Source organism: Myxocyprinus asiaticus, chromosome 44 (genome assembly GCF_019703515.2).
Source record: "Myxocyprinus asiaticus isolate MX2 ecotype Aquarium Trade chromosome 44, UBuf_Myxa_2, whole genome shotgun sequence".
Classification (NCBI taxonomy): Eukaryota; Metazoa; Chordata; class Actinopteri; order Cypriniformes; family Catostomidae; genus Myxocyprinus; species Myxocyprinus asiaticus.
The window spans coordinates 15596454-15610202 of NC_059387.1; the positions used below are offsets into that span (position 1 = coordinate 15596454).

The 13749-nt window shown below is 40.2% G+C and overlaps 1 protein-coding gene across 8 annotated transcripts in view; it reads right to left on the bottom strand.

Annotated features, from left to right (window-relative positions):
- Positions 1–13749, bottom strand: part of LOC127434082 (sickle tail protein-like) — a 186389-nt gene that overhangs the window by 80179 nt on the left and 92461 nt on the right. For all 8 annotated transcript variants that reach the window (XM_051686539.1, XM_051686541.1, XM_051686537.1 and 5 more), the window contains exon 2: positions 141–433. In XM_051686539.1, the coding sequence (XP_051542499.1) occupies positions 141–433 (293 nt within the window). The remainder of the gene's footprint in view (positions 1–140; positions 434–13749) is intronic.

The window sequence follows — 13749 nt, forward strand, 5'->3', positions numbered from 1 at the left end:
AATACTTCAGTATCTCCAGTTTTCATTTCATTCAGTTTTCATTCAATATCAGTGGACAGATTCTGTACTTGTGTTTCACTGATATCTCTTTGCAACTGACAGTGATGCAGCAAACTGGCTGAAATGACACTGGTCGTCACCTGTTCTCTGAGTCTTTCCTGATGGCCCATGATGGCGGAGGCGTGGTGCGGATACTTCTGTTTCAGATGCTCCAGGAAGGCCTCTCGTTTTTTATCCATGTCTGAGGGCTGCATGGCGAGGATCTCCTGTGAGTCGCGTGCCCCGCCCACAGTGTGTCTGCGTGGAACCCCTGCACGGCTGGATTTGGGATCACAGCGATTGCCGGGGCTGTAAGCGGAGACAACCTGCTGTTTACGGTTTGGATGTTCAGTGTCTTCAGTGGAGGTCACCTTTAGATTACCCTTCAGAGGCTCTGCACAAATAGAAGACAGGACAATAGGATGATTAGGGAAAAGGTGTTATGGGAATATTTACTTATGGGCCCCATGTGGACTATGATTGAATAAATATTAGTAATAGTACTAATGTTTTTAAGCACACCGTATATGGGTATGATCTTAGGGTGTCCACATACTTTTGGCCATGCAGTATACTGTATGTACATACTGCATATAAGTATGCATACACTTGCATAGATGCACAACCATACATACATACACACACACACAAACACACATTATATATACAAATTCCAGACAGAATTGATCTTTTATCCCCTTTTCTCCCCAATTTGGAATGCCCAATTCCCACTACTTAGTAGGTCCTCGTGGTGGCGCAGTTACTCACCTCAATCCGGATGGCGGAGGACAAGTCTGAGTTGCCTCTGCTTTTGAGACCGTCAGTCTGCACATCTTATCACGTGGCTCGCTGTGCATGACACTGCGGAGACTCCCAGCATGTGGAGGCTCATGCTACTCTCCGCGATCCATGCACAACTTACCACGCACCCCATTGAGAGCGAGAACCACTAATCGTGACCACGAGGAGGTTACCCCATGTGACTCTACCTTCCCTAGCAACCGGGCCAATTTGGTTGCTTAGGAGACCTGGCTAGAGTCACAGAGAGATAATTCTTAAATGAAGTGCTGTCAGAACAAGAAAGTGTGTGATTTATTAAATAATATGAGGCTGTCAGATTTATATCATCCTCAAGCTAAAGTTTTCAAAACCCAGAAGAACCTAACATGTTCTAACAAAACTATCAGAGCAAACGGCACACTAGCACTGAATGTTTACCCATATCAAATGTGACATACCCATCCACAAGACACATACATATTAAAACGCTGAAAAAAGTAGCTAAGTAAGGGATAATTTACAGTCAGCCTGTTGTTATCGTAAAATAAACCCTGGCAGGGTAATCAAGACAAAAACGGGATGCACTTATTACACGGCTACTAACCAAATGAATAAATAAATGGTCATAAATATTGATTTAGTTAATATGTAATTATGTGAGAAGAAATAAATCTCTGAACAGCTGAAATCCACCTCTGGTTTGCTTTACAGTTCTGTTAGTGTTTATTTTGTGAAAATGACCACCTGACTCCTCATTATCCAGACTATTACAAGGCTACTTGTCAAACAAATCAATAAATGGATATGAAACACTGATTTGAGTTAGAATTATTTAACCATTCTTTGGCCTTTTTAAAATGGTCCTTAATGCATCTGAAAGTCCTGCAACACCAAGGAAGGGTTAATTAGCTTGCTTGTAGAGAATGCACAGTGAGCCGAGAAAATATGACTCACAATAAGCAGATAAGCGGTCTGATACATCTAAATCCACGGATATGCAGTTGTTGCTAGATATTACACCACTAGATGGTGCCATTGACCAATCAGAATTGAGTATTCCAGAACGCCGTGTAATAAATGTAGATAATATTTCTCAGATGCTAATAAAAATGTTATTAGTGCTTGTGGTCTACCCGGTGCTTCACAATCAGACAGTATGTTGGAAATGCAGTCGCGAACATACATTCAGGCATGAGAACACTTGTGTATGATTGTGTGTTTTACACTCTAGTGCCATCAGCATTACTGGTAGTTCAGAAGAGAAGTGACTGTGTCAGCAAAATGACCCTGCTACACGCACGCACGCGCACACACACTGTACATTGATAAATCTCTCTGATGTATTAGCCTCTTGGGTGAAGTTGGCACACAGATGTTTACAGTTTATATGGGCCCTTTTTTCTCAGTAATGGGCACTTAAACTAGTGTGATATCAGTGAGAAATATGGCCTCATGGGATTAATGTTTTTTCCTTTTTTTTTTTTTTTTTTTGTGGATGTAGGTTGAGAAATATCAGGCTACCATTCTCTCTCTAGCACAGCGTTCCTCTTTCAAAGGCAAAAAAATTACTACACTACCAGTCAAAAATATGGTAACATTGAATGAAATTGTTTTTTATGATCTTAAAAATTATTTGATATAAAGGCTTATGCTTAAATGCTTGAAATTAGTTTTATAGTCAAATGTAAATTATGCCTATGTATGAATTTCTTAACAAAACTATATTTTATATGGGTGAGTTGGGCCGGAAAGTGAAGAAAAACAGCCAACTAATGCCCAGCATACATGGGAACGCATCCCATGTGGATACCTCATGAAGTTGATAGAATGCTCAGATTCAGAGCTGTAATCTTGGCAAAGGGTGGCTACTTTAAGATAGTTTTGATTTGTTCAACATTTTGGACACTACATAGCCTAATTCCTTTCCTTCCATTTCTGTTATTTTATAGTTTTGATAACTTTACTACTATAAAATGTGGAAAATGTTTAGGTGTGTCAAAACTTCTGACTGTTAGTGTAAATCAAAATGTAAATACATCTCACACAGTGTAAAGTGTACGATTTAGAAGACCTAAACCCCATCGTCCTCCCCCTTACGCCTTATGTCACAGGACAGCAAGCTATCAGGTCTATTTATATCTGCTAAGCTCTACAAAAACGCACACTCAATCATGCACAAAAGCAGTCTGAAAGTAAGCCAACAAGAAAATCAAGAAATCTTGTTCCATCCCGCAAACAAATAAACACTATTGTGGCAACCATGCACCATCTTTACCTTCCCCAGGAAGCTCTGTCCTACTCTCCTCTGCCTCTTCAAGTTCTCCCTGTGCTTCCATGCTCTTCAAACAAGACTGAACCAATACACTAGCCCTTGGGACACTACAATAGTTTGTCTGTAGAGAGCAGCTGTTGGCCAGATTCCAGAGCCTCTCACATGAGTGAAAGAGGGTTAGCAGTTTACTGTAATGGAGTTTGGACTACTCTAAACTCTGAAGATCAAGTCTAGAAACTTGTCAATTGAAAGCACCCTGCTGCATGGAAAGTGTGCTGATGTCTGTGTGAGTGTGTGTGTCCTCATTCCCAGACCTAAAAGAGGTGACGGTGACGTTAGCATTCCAATGTAAGCTTAGCGAGAGGCCCTAAGCAACAGGTGTTAGACTCTCTCTCTCCTTCTCTCAATTGATTTTCATTACACATTTCATTAATGGTGTTTGTTAATGCTAGACCGGCACCAAACCAGCACTAACAAACATAAACCAGCCTGACCAGCATGGGAAAGGTCTTTTTAGCAGGGATAGCAACACCCTGGCAACCACACACAACCTAGCATTGTGGCAATAATGTTCCACTCACATTTTCTTCAGGAAATGCAATAGTCTAGTTCCTCTTCTACAGTAGAGTACTAGTTCCTGTACTGCAGTACATCAGTCTCTAAAAGTCAACTTCTCCTGTTTTTAAAGGGGATACAAGGCAGTGATGCAGCAATCTATTTTACATGTTAAGAGAACCCATATGAGAAAATGAGTTTCAGTTTTTGCAAATAAAATGCACGTCCACATCCTCACTGCTGGTACAGGATTTCTTCCTCGAGTTCCTTCGATGTTTAAAGTCAGTGATTGAAACAGCTATCTGGGCTTTAGCGCCACCATTTGCACTGGTTTTGGTAACTACAGCGCTTCCTGACACTTGATCCAAAGCTCATATTTTATTGGTCAGGGTATTTCATTGCCAGGCCAAAAATAAATAAATACAAAAAATAAATATATATATATATATATAACAGAAATCGTGGCGAAAATTCGCGTTTGGTGAGCAAAGGCCTTTAGTCTGACTGAAATGGTACCTGTACAATTTTTGCGAAGTTGGACATACATACAGGTGCATCTCAATAAATTAGAATGTCGTGGAAAAGTTCATTTATTTCAGTAATTCAACTCAAATTGTGAAACTCGTGTATTAAATAAATTCAATGCACACCGAGAATAAGTCTAACCACATCTCTTCTTCCTGTCCCTGTAAAAACATACAACTTTTGTCCTTTCTCCTAGAACTTAAATTTTTTTTATAACAGTTTATCTTGGAATCCCTGTCCCAGAACATGATGGCTTAGGATTCGGCTGTAAACCGAAGAGGAAATCTCTCTTTGGTAAGGTGATGTGTGAGTTTGGGGTCAGTGGTGTAGAGTTGTTCTCAGTAATTGATTTATGGAGGAATGTGTGTCTGCGTGCTCCCACTCATAACCTTTCATTCCCTCTCTCTAAAAACAATGTACATTTCTCTCCATCTCTCTCTCTCTCCATGGGGAAGACAGAGCTCTTTTGTGTGAGGAGGATATTGCATTACTGCAGACAGTGACGGAATAAGGGATGATAGCATCATTTAATAAGATAAGTGATTTTTACACGCACAGTTTTGCAAATTGTAACACACACATACAAACTTACACATAAATTGACCATGACATAAATTATCATATCTGATTATCCCTCTATTTATTAGTGTTCCACAAATTTGTTTAGTAAACTAACAACAAGCTCAAGAGCACTTAATGTTGAGAATCAAACTCTGGTTCCTTAATGATAACGTGTAGTACTTTTGAGGACAATATTCTTACCATTTAAATAAAAATGCTATACATAAACAGTGCTATTTTTGGTAACATCATTTTTATTTATTTATTTTTCAAAGTAACATTTATTACAATAAAAATATGTTGTGAATGTCCAGTCTAAGATGCTTGGCCAAATACCAGTCAGTATTTAGAGTTCAAATCAGAAGTTTTATCGCATGAGCCTGTAGTACACAAAAAGGGGTCGTTCACATCAAATGTGTTTTAGCGGCTGTCCATACTGTTTTTCAAATGTTTTCAATGTAAACTTGCACTAGATGGACATCTTTGACCGCTGCGGCGCGTCACACAGTTTTCTTCATCGTCTTGTGCAGGAGTACCACATTTTCAGATGTGTAAAGATAAAAATTACTTTTAAAAACGTACAAAACTTTCAAACGCATCACGAGACACCTGTCCTTCGTTTAATGCAAGGATGCTTCTGGTGTGAACAGCCCCTAACAGCTCTTGGTTCATTTCTATAACCAATCTGACCGATTCAGTGTTAAGTGAATAAACAGACCAATTCAAACTACTAACTCAGATTGAGACTTGCTGAGTTTCCACACAACTAGAGCAGAGGAACAGTTCAAAGGATTTATTTTGTATTTTATTGATTTTTTTCTCCCAATTTGGAATGCCCAGTTCCCACTACTTCCTTAGGTCCTCGTGGTGGCGTGGTTACTCACCTCAATCCGGGTGGCAGAGGACAAGTCTCAGTTGCCTTCACTTCTGAGACTGTCAATCCACACATCTTGTCACGTGGCTCGCTATGTACGACACCGCGGAGACTCTTAACATGTGGAGGCTCATGCTATTCTCCGCGGTCCACACACAACTTACCACACGCCACATTGAGAGCGAGAGCCACTAATCACAACCACGAGGAGGTTACCCCATGTGACTCTACCTTCCCTAGCAACCGGGCCAATTTGTTTGCTTAGGAGACCTAGCTGGAGTCATTGATCCTTAACATTAGCACACAACAGGGAAGCGTTTCTTGTGTTGCATTCCTTGTTCACACATGACTACGTGGCCAGTCACAGCTCAAATACTATCATAAAGTTTGCTGACGATACCAACATTGTGTGTCTGATAACCAACAATGACAAAACAGCCTACAGGAAGGAGGTGAGACTTCTGTCAGAGTGGTGTCAGGAAAACAACCAGTCACTTGATGTCAGTAAAACTAAGGAGCTGGTGATCGATTTCAGGAGACAAAATTCGGTTTACGCACCAATCTACATCGGAGGGGACATTGTAGAGTGGGTAAACAGCTTTAGATTTCTAGGGGTTACCCTCACTGATAAGCTCACATGGACTGAGCATATAGATTTTATTATCAAAAGGCCCATCAACGCCTTCACTTTCTCTGAAAGCCTGAAGAAAGTGAGGATGTCCACTGTAGTCCTTACAACTTTCTACAGGTTGTGGAGTCCATCCTCACAGGGAGTATTACATCCTGGGGTGGCATTTGTTCCTTACAGGACAGGAAAGCACTACAGAGGATGGTTAAAACAGCCCAGAAAATCATCGGCACACAGCTAACAGCAGTACAGGATATATACAGGTGCATCTCAATAAATTAGAATGTCGTGGAAAAGTTCATTTATTTCAGTAATTCAACTCAAATTGTGAAACTCGTGTATTAAATAAATTCAATGCACACAGACTGAAGTAGTTTAAGTCTTTGGTTCTTTTAATTGTGATGATTTTGGCTCACATTTAACAAAAACCCACCAATTCACTATCTCAACATATTGGAATATGGTGACATGCCAATCAGCTAATCAACTCAAAACACCTGCAAAGGTATCCCGAGCCTTCAAAATGGTCTCTCAGTTTGGTTCACTAGGCTACACAATCATGGGGAAGACTGCTGATCTGACAGTTGTCCAGAAGACAATCATTGACACTCTTCACAAGGAGGGTAAGCCACAAACATTCATTGCCAAAGAAGCTGGCTGTTCACAGAGTGCTGTATCCAAGCATGTTAACAGAAAGTTGAGTGGATGGAAAAAGTGTGGAAGAAAAAGATGCACAACCAACCGAGAGAACCGCAGCCTTATGAGGATTGTCAAGCAAAATCGATTCAAGAATTTGGGTGAACTTCACAAAGAATGGACTGAGGCTGGGGTCAAGGCATCAAGAGCCACCACACACAGACGTGTCAAGGAATTTGGCTACAGTTGTCGTATTCCTCTTGTTAAGCCACTCCTGAACCACAGACAACGTCAGAGGTGTCTTACCTGGGCTAAGGAGAAGAAGAACTGGACTGTTGCCCAGTGGTCCAAAGTTCTCTTTTCAGATGAGAGCAAGTTTTGTATTTCATTTGGAAACCAAGGTCCTAGAGTCTGGAGGAAGGGTAGAGAAGTTCATAGCCCAAGTTGCTTGAAGTCCAGTGTTAAGTTTCCACAGTCTGTGATGATTTGGGGTGCAATGTCATCTGCTGGTGTTGGTCCATTGTGTTTTTTGAAAACCAAAGTCACTGCACCCGTTTACCAGAAATTTTGGAGCACTTCATGCTTCCTTCTGCTGACCAGCTTTTTAAAGATGCTGGTTTCATTTCCAGCAGGATTTGGCACCTGCCCACACTGCCAAAAGCACCAAAAGTTGGTTAAATGACCATGGTGTTGGTGTGCTTGACTGGCCAGCAAACTCACCAGACCTGAACCCCATAGAGAATCTATGGGGTATTGTCAAGAGGAAAATGAGAAACAAGAGACCAAAAAATGCAGATGAGCTGAAGGCCACTGTCAAAGAAACCTGGGCTTCCATACCACCTCAGCAGTGCCTCAAACTGATCACCTCCATGCCACGCCAAATTGAGGCAGTAATTAAAGCAAAAGGAGCCCCTACCAAGTATTGAGTACATATACAGTAAACGAACATACTTTCCAGAAGGCCAACAATTCACTAAAATGTTTTTTTTATTGGTCTTATGATGTATTCTAATTTGTTGAGATAGTGAATTGGTGGGTTTTTGTTAAATGTGAGCCAAAATCATCACAATTAAAAGAACCAAAGACTTAAACTACTTCAGTCTGTGTGCATTGAATTTATTTAATACACGAGTTTCACAATTTGAGTTGAATTACTGAAATAAATGAACTTTTCCACGACATTCTAATTTATTGAGATGCACCTGTATATAACGCACGCTGCCTCAGAAAGGCAAAGCGCATCATGGAAGACCACAGCCATCCTGCACAGGCACTATTCTCTCTTTTACCTTCTGGTAAGCGACTCAGAATTATTCGAACATGCACAACCAGATTCAGGGATAGCTTTTATCCTACTGCTGTAAGACTGGTCAATTCACATTAATAAGCAATGACAAAAACATGTGGGACAACACACTATCATTATGGAACTTGAATTGCACTGATCTCTCTAGGCTCATCACTTATACTGTCACTTTTATTAGCTGTTTTATTGTACTTTTTGAATATATGTATATTATACTTAGTAATGCTATTAATTGTATTTTATCTTGTCTATAGTCTGTGGACCAGCATTCACGTAAGAATTTCCTTGTACTTTGTACATGGTACTTGTACATATGACAATAAACATTGAATTGAATTGAATTGATATGCGCATAAACTCTTAAAATACGCTTAAAAGTTTATGCGCTAACTCTTTAAGAAAGAACCGACTCATAAGAGTCATTCATTCATGAATTGGACTACACTTGTCGAATGTTTGTTGTTGCATGCAGCAAGCAGGGATAAGACAACAGAAAGATTTGGGGTGTGTTCCATTCTGAAGTGATCATCCCTATGCTCTATTCCCTTCGAAGACTTTATCATCCACTGTGAGATCTTTGAAAGGCTAAATTGGTGTGGTGCTCAAAAATAAGGGTCATTCGAAACTCACTTTTAAGTCATTTTTATTGGAAATTCCGTCTGAAGCTATCTTACAGCATGACTATCATGATTGTTCTCCCTTCAAAGTGCCCTTCAGGGGGTGATTTATGCCATTTGGAATGCAGTATTGCTGTCTGTTTATTGTCTTTTTATTATTTCACAGTGCCCTTATGTTCTCTCTCATCACATTAAGTTCAGACTGCATGCTCGCTGTAACTGCAAAACACAATTTCTTTTGCAATGGATCTGTAGATTCAGTATATTCTCGGTTCTCGATTCCCAGCCCCTCGTTGTAATGCTTTTTTTTTTTAGCTGTATGGTAGATTCAATCTCAATAGGTTTTGAATTTCTCCATGGGTTGTTTACTTCATCTCCTTTTCTAATTAGCCATTTTAAAGATCCTCCAAACCCTGAGGCATTCTGGCTGATGGATTTCAACTGTCACTCACTGTCACTTTTTGGGATGAGCTTCAGGGGGAAAGGGCAGGGCGGTGGTAAGTACATCTCTTCTGGGAGTGCTTGCATTTGTGATCATCTTTATCTTCATCTCCATCATCAGAAGCAAAACTTTTTTTTTGACTAATTAACTTTTACTGGATCGTGAACAAATAAATATGTAAGATGATGTGATATGGGTGTGACTAATAATCACAATGCTGAATGTTCAGACAATGAGTATGATAAACCCTAAAGACAATACAATGAATAGACAGGGCTTCAGGCAGAATCTGTTTTTATCTCCGTCATCAATTTGCAATAAAGATTCAATCTGACTCTCTGTGTTTTACAAGTTCCCATAGATGGTCTCATTCCCTCAGACAGCAGCAAGCCCATGGCAGAAGCCGATGACAAATTCCCAGAGGGAGACAGGGGGAACATTTCTCAACAGAAAACCCACAGAAATATTTCAGGCTAAAGTCTCACACTTGCACTTACTGACAAGAGCAATATTACATAAATAGTTTATCGAATGAAAAATAAAACAAGTGATAGATTGATATTGACCAGGCAGATTAATCTAATCTCAAATAATATTTGGCTGTTTTGAGATTATCTGCATTAGCCAAAAACTGTGCCAGTTTGGCCAATTAAATTGATAGTTCACTCAAAAATGAAAATGTATGGGTGCCTGTAAATGCACATGTGTGTTGAGTAAATTAGTTAGTTCCTGCATGTGTGACTTGATTTATTTGATAAGTGCATCTCACTACTCAAAAGAAAGGACTTTGTGATGCTGTAATAGAGCCACAATGCAACCTGGTCACATTTTTGCCTCTCTCACAGGAAGAGTTCAGCTGTCAGTCTCCAGTATCTGTTTACAGTGGCCATGACCTTTTGATCTGCAAGCAGAACAGTAGATCCGGGGAACAGTGTTAGAGTTCAGTCTGTTGAACGTTTGCCTTTCATTATCAAATTATAGTCACAATTCTGCCATTATACTGTAATGCCCCTTTTTCTACAAGACTTTATTCTAAAAAATCTAACCTACTGCATTATAAGGGTACAAGGAATGAAAATGACACTCAGATCCAAAAAAAAAAAAAAAACATAGAAATAAGCCACACTGTTCAGTTCATATGTAGCTGTGGGCCAACAATTCAAAATCCAACACACTTTCTGTTTGGCCACCTTTTTCCTGACTTCTCCATGGGTGGCATCATTACGGCGAGCTACATCCTCTAAGATGCTCCGCACTTCCGCTTAGTTGTTGTTATTGTATGCTACGGCTAGACAAATGTTACTGGTGATGCCGATCATCGGCGGCTCTTGAGGAATATGTGCTGTTAGAAGATGTTATAACAACTTAAGGTGGCTTAAAACATTTCTGGAAAATGAATGTTACAACAATAAACCCACCCAAAAGCTGTCAATGCCTGAAACTTTGAGTCGCATCAGATGCAATAAGCAGAGGTTGCATTAACATAATTCTTCATCATTTGCCTATTTATTTATTTATTATTATAGTTTGTTTCTCCCCTTTTCTCCCCAATTTGGAATGCCCAATGCATTCTAAGTCCTCATGGTAGCATAGTGACTCACCTCAATCTGGGAGGCGGAGGACGAATCCCAGTTGCCTCCGCATCTGAGACTGTCAATCCACACATCTTATCACGTAGCTTGTTGAGCGCATTACTGCAGAAACATTGCGCATGTGGAGGCTTTACGCTATTCTCCACGGCATCCACGCACAACTTACCACACACCCCACTGAGAGCGAGAACCACATTATAGCGACCATGAGGAGGTTACCCCATGTGACTATACCCTCCTTAGCAACAGGGCCAATTTGGTTGCTTAGGAGGCCTAGCTGGAGTCACTCAGCACGCCCTGGATTTGAACTCACGACTCCAGGGGTGGTAGTCAGCGTCTTTACTCGCTGAGCTACCCAGGCCCCCACCATTTTCCTATTTTTTTAAAAACACTGATGGATAATTCCAAATGCTACGTCCCTCAAATCTGCTGATTTTTAATTGAAACCTAGGGAGAACATACGTCCTCTTTTCACATGCATGTCCTCTTTTTTGGACCTTAAAAAGCGTCCGGTCGGATTCAGATTCCCAGACTTGTCCGTTTTCATATTGAAGTGCTTTCTCTCATCATCATCATACAATGTGTGTGCAACAAGAAACTGAAACAAGAAACTGGTGAAATCTAGCGCATCATAAATGTGAATTCACTCTCTGCGGACTGAATGTCTGTGTGTCTCTCTCTCTTTTACACACACACACATGCACACACACACACACACACATTCACACACACACAGGGCATGTGCAGAAAGCGTGAGAGCCCAATGTATTAACTTTACTATGTAAATGCGTGTGATTGTGTACTTATTTATTCAGCGATTGCCGTTGAAAGCGTCCATACACAGATTTTAGTGAGAAAGGGATTTACTTTAAGTAAACAGGGAGTGTTCTATCGTTTTTGATTGTCGTTAGTGATTATTTCAATGCTTGGTAATGTGAATAAGTTGCGAACCGGAAGTCTGTAGCATCTGCATTAATAGTATGCGCTAAGCATAATGGGTAATTTCGCCACCCGTGAAAATCATGGATAAAAGAAAACGAGGACTCTGGTATGTCGGGAGTGTAATTACTTGTGTTTATTGACGATGATTGCTAAACTGAGAATGTGTGGCAGCTTGTGTGTAAGTTTTAATTTACAATGTGTTGAATGAGACAAGTTTAGGTCAGTGAATTCTCTCAAACACAGCAATGATAATAGAGCAATATAACATCTGTTAAAATCTATCTATCTATCTGTCTATCTATCTATCTATCTATCTGTCTGTCTGTCTATCTGTCTGTCTGTTTTAGTGTTGTTCTGAGAGTGGCCACAAGAGGGAACTATTATATTGGGCAGTGGTGGCTCAGCAGTTGAGGCTCTGGGTTACTGACCAAGCCCCAGAATCGTCAAGATGCCACTGTTGGGCCCTTGAGCAAGGCCCTTGACCTTATGTGCTCCAGGGGTGCTGTAACATGGCTGACCCTGCACTCTGACCCCAGCTTAGCTGGGATATATGAAAAAAATAATTTCACTGTATATGTTCAAGAATTTATAATGTGTGACAAAAAATAAAGGCTTTTATAAAGGCTTCTATTATAAAGAATCATGCATAATTCACTTTCTTCATACTGTGAGAAAACAGAGAGTGTGTTCAATGAATTGATTTCATCCTAATATATCTTTAAATGCTTTATTGTGGATGGTTTTAGTGGTTTGTGTTCGTGTGTCTGAGTTAAATGACAGATACAGTTAAATGTGAGCTACAGTCACAGTTGGCCATCGCTGACCCTTTCCCTTAATAAAGTGAATAAAGGAGCTATCTGATGTGTGTTTGTCTCCAAGTCAACGGTTGGCCTGCCAACAGAGGGGCTCACTGCACCCTGACAAGAAAAGATGAGGGAGCCGCCTGTGAACAGCTGCGCGCGCGCACACACACACACACACACACACACACACACACACACACAAACTGACTGTGAGAATTGCGTCTTGATTATATTTGGCAGAATTAACTCATGAATCATTCCTCACACAGCTGGAGAGAGGACGTACAAGGTATGTGTGTGTGTGTGTGTGTGTGTGTGTGTATGTGTGTGTGTGTGTGGGTTTGGGTGGTTTACGAGGACATTTAGGTTACAAACTGGTAATTACAAGGGTATTATGCTATAAATGTGGTTTATGAGGACATTTCTAGTGTCCCCATAATTCAAATCACTTAAAAAACATACTAAATGGTGTTTTTTTGAAAATGCAAAACTGCAGAATGTTTTTTGTGAGGGTTAGGTTTAGGGATAGGGTTAGGGGATAGACTCTATAGTTTGTACAGTATAAAAATCATTATGTCTATGGAGAGTCCTCACCAACATGTGTGTGTGTGTGTGTGTGTTTCAGAGAAAGAGAGCTAGAAAAAGAGGAGGAGATAGGAGAGAAGAGGAAGATAAATCTGTGAGTGCTGCACTTAGGGTATCTAGTGTGTTACATTGAGGGAGCAATTCAATACAGTCTGTTCAATACCACAGACCTGCGCCAGGTATAGAATTACCCTAATCCACACCGTAACCCTAATAGAAAACTTTTTGCATTTTTAGGATAAGCGTTTGCTTTATTTATGAATTGATTTTCCAGTTGAAGACATCTCCAAAGGAAGGTTTTGCAGATTTAGTTCACTTTTAGGGGTCATTTTGCCCCAAACTATTGCTAAATGCATACACACACATACAGACACACACATTATTATCATCCCAGTCTTGTTTCTTAATTCTGTTCACAAGCTTTGGCGAATTACAATTTGTGTTTTACTGTAATATAACATGTAATAGACCTTATTCACGCTAGCACCATCTTTGAATTTTAATGGGAATGACAACAAGGCTGTGAAGGAGAGACTGACAGTATCTTCAATAATGTAAAAAGCTCCTTGATCACATCTGATTTTCCACAACT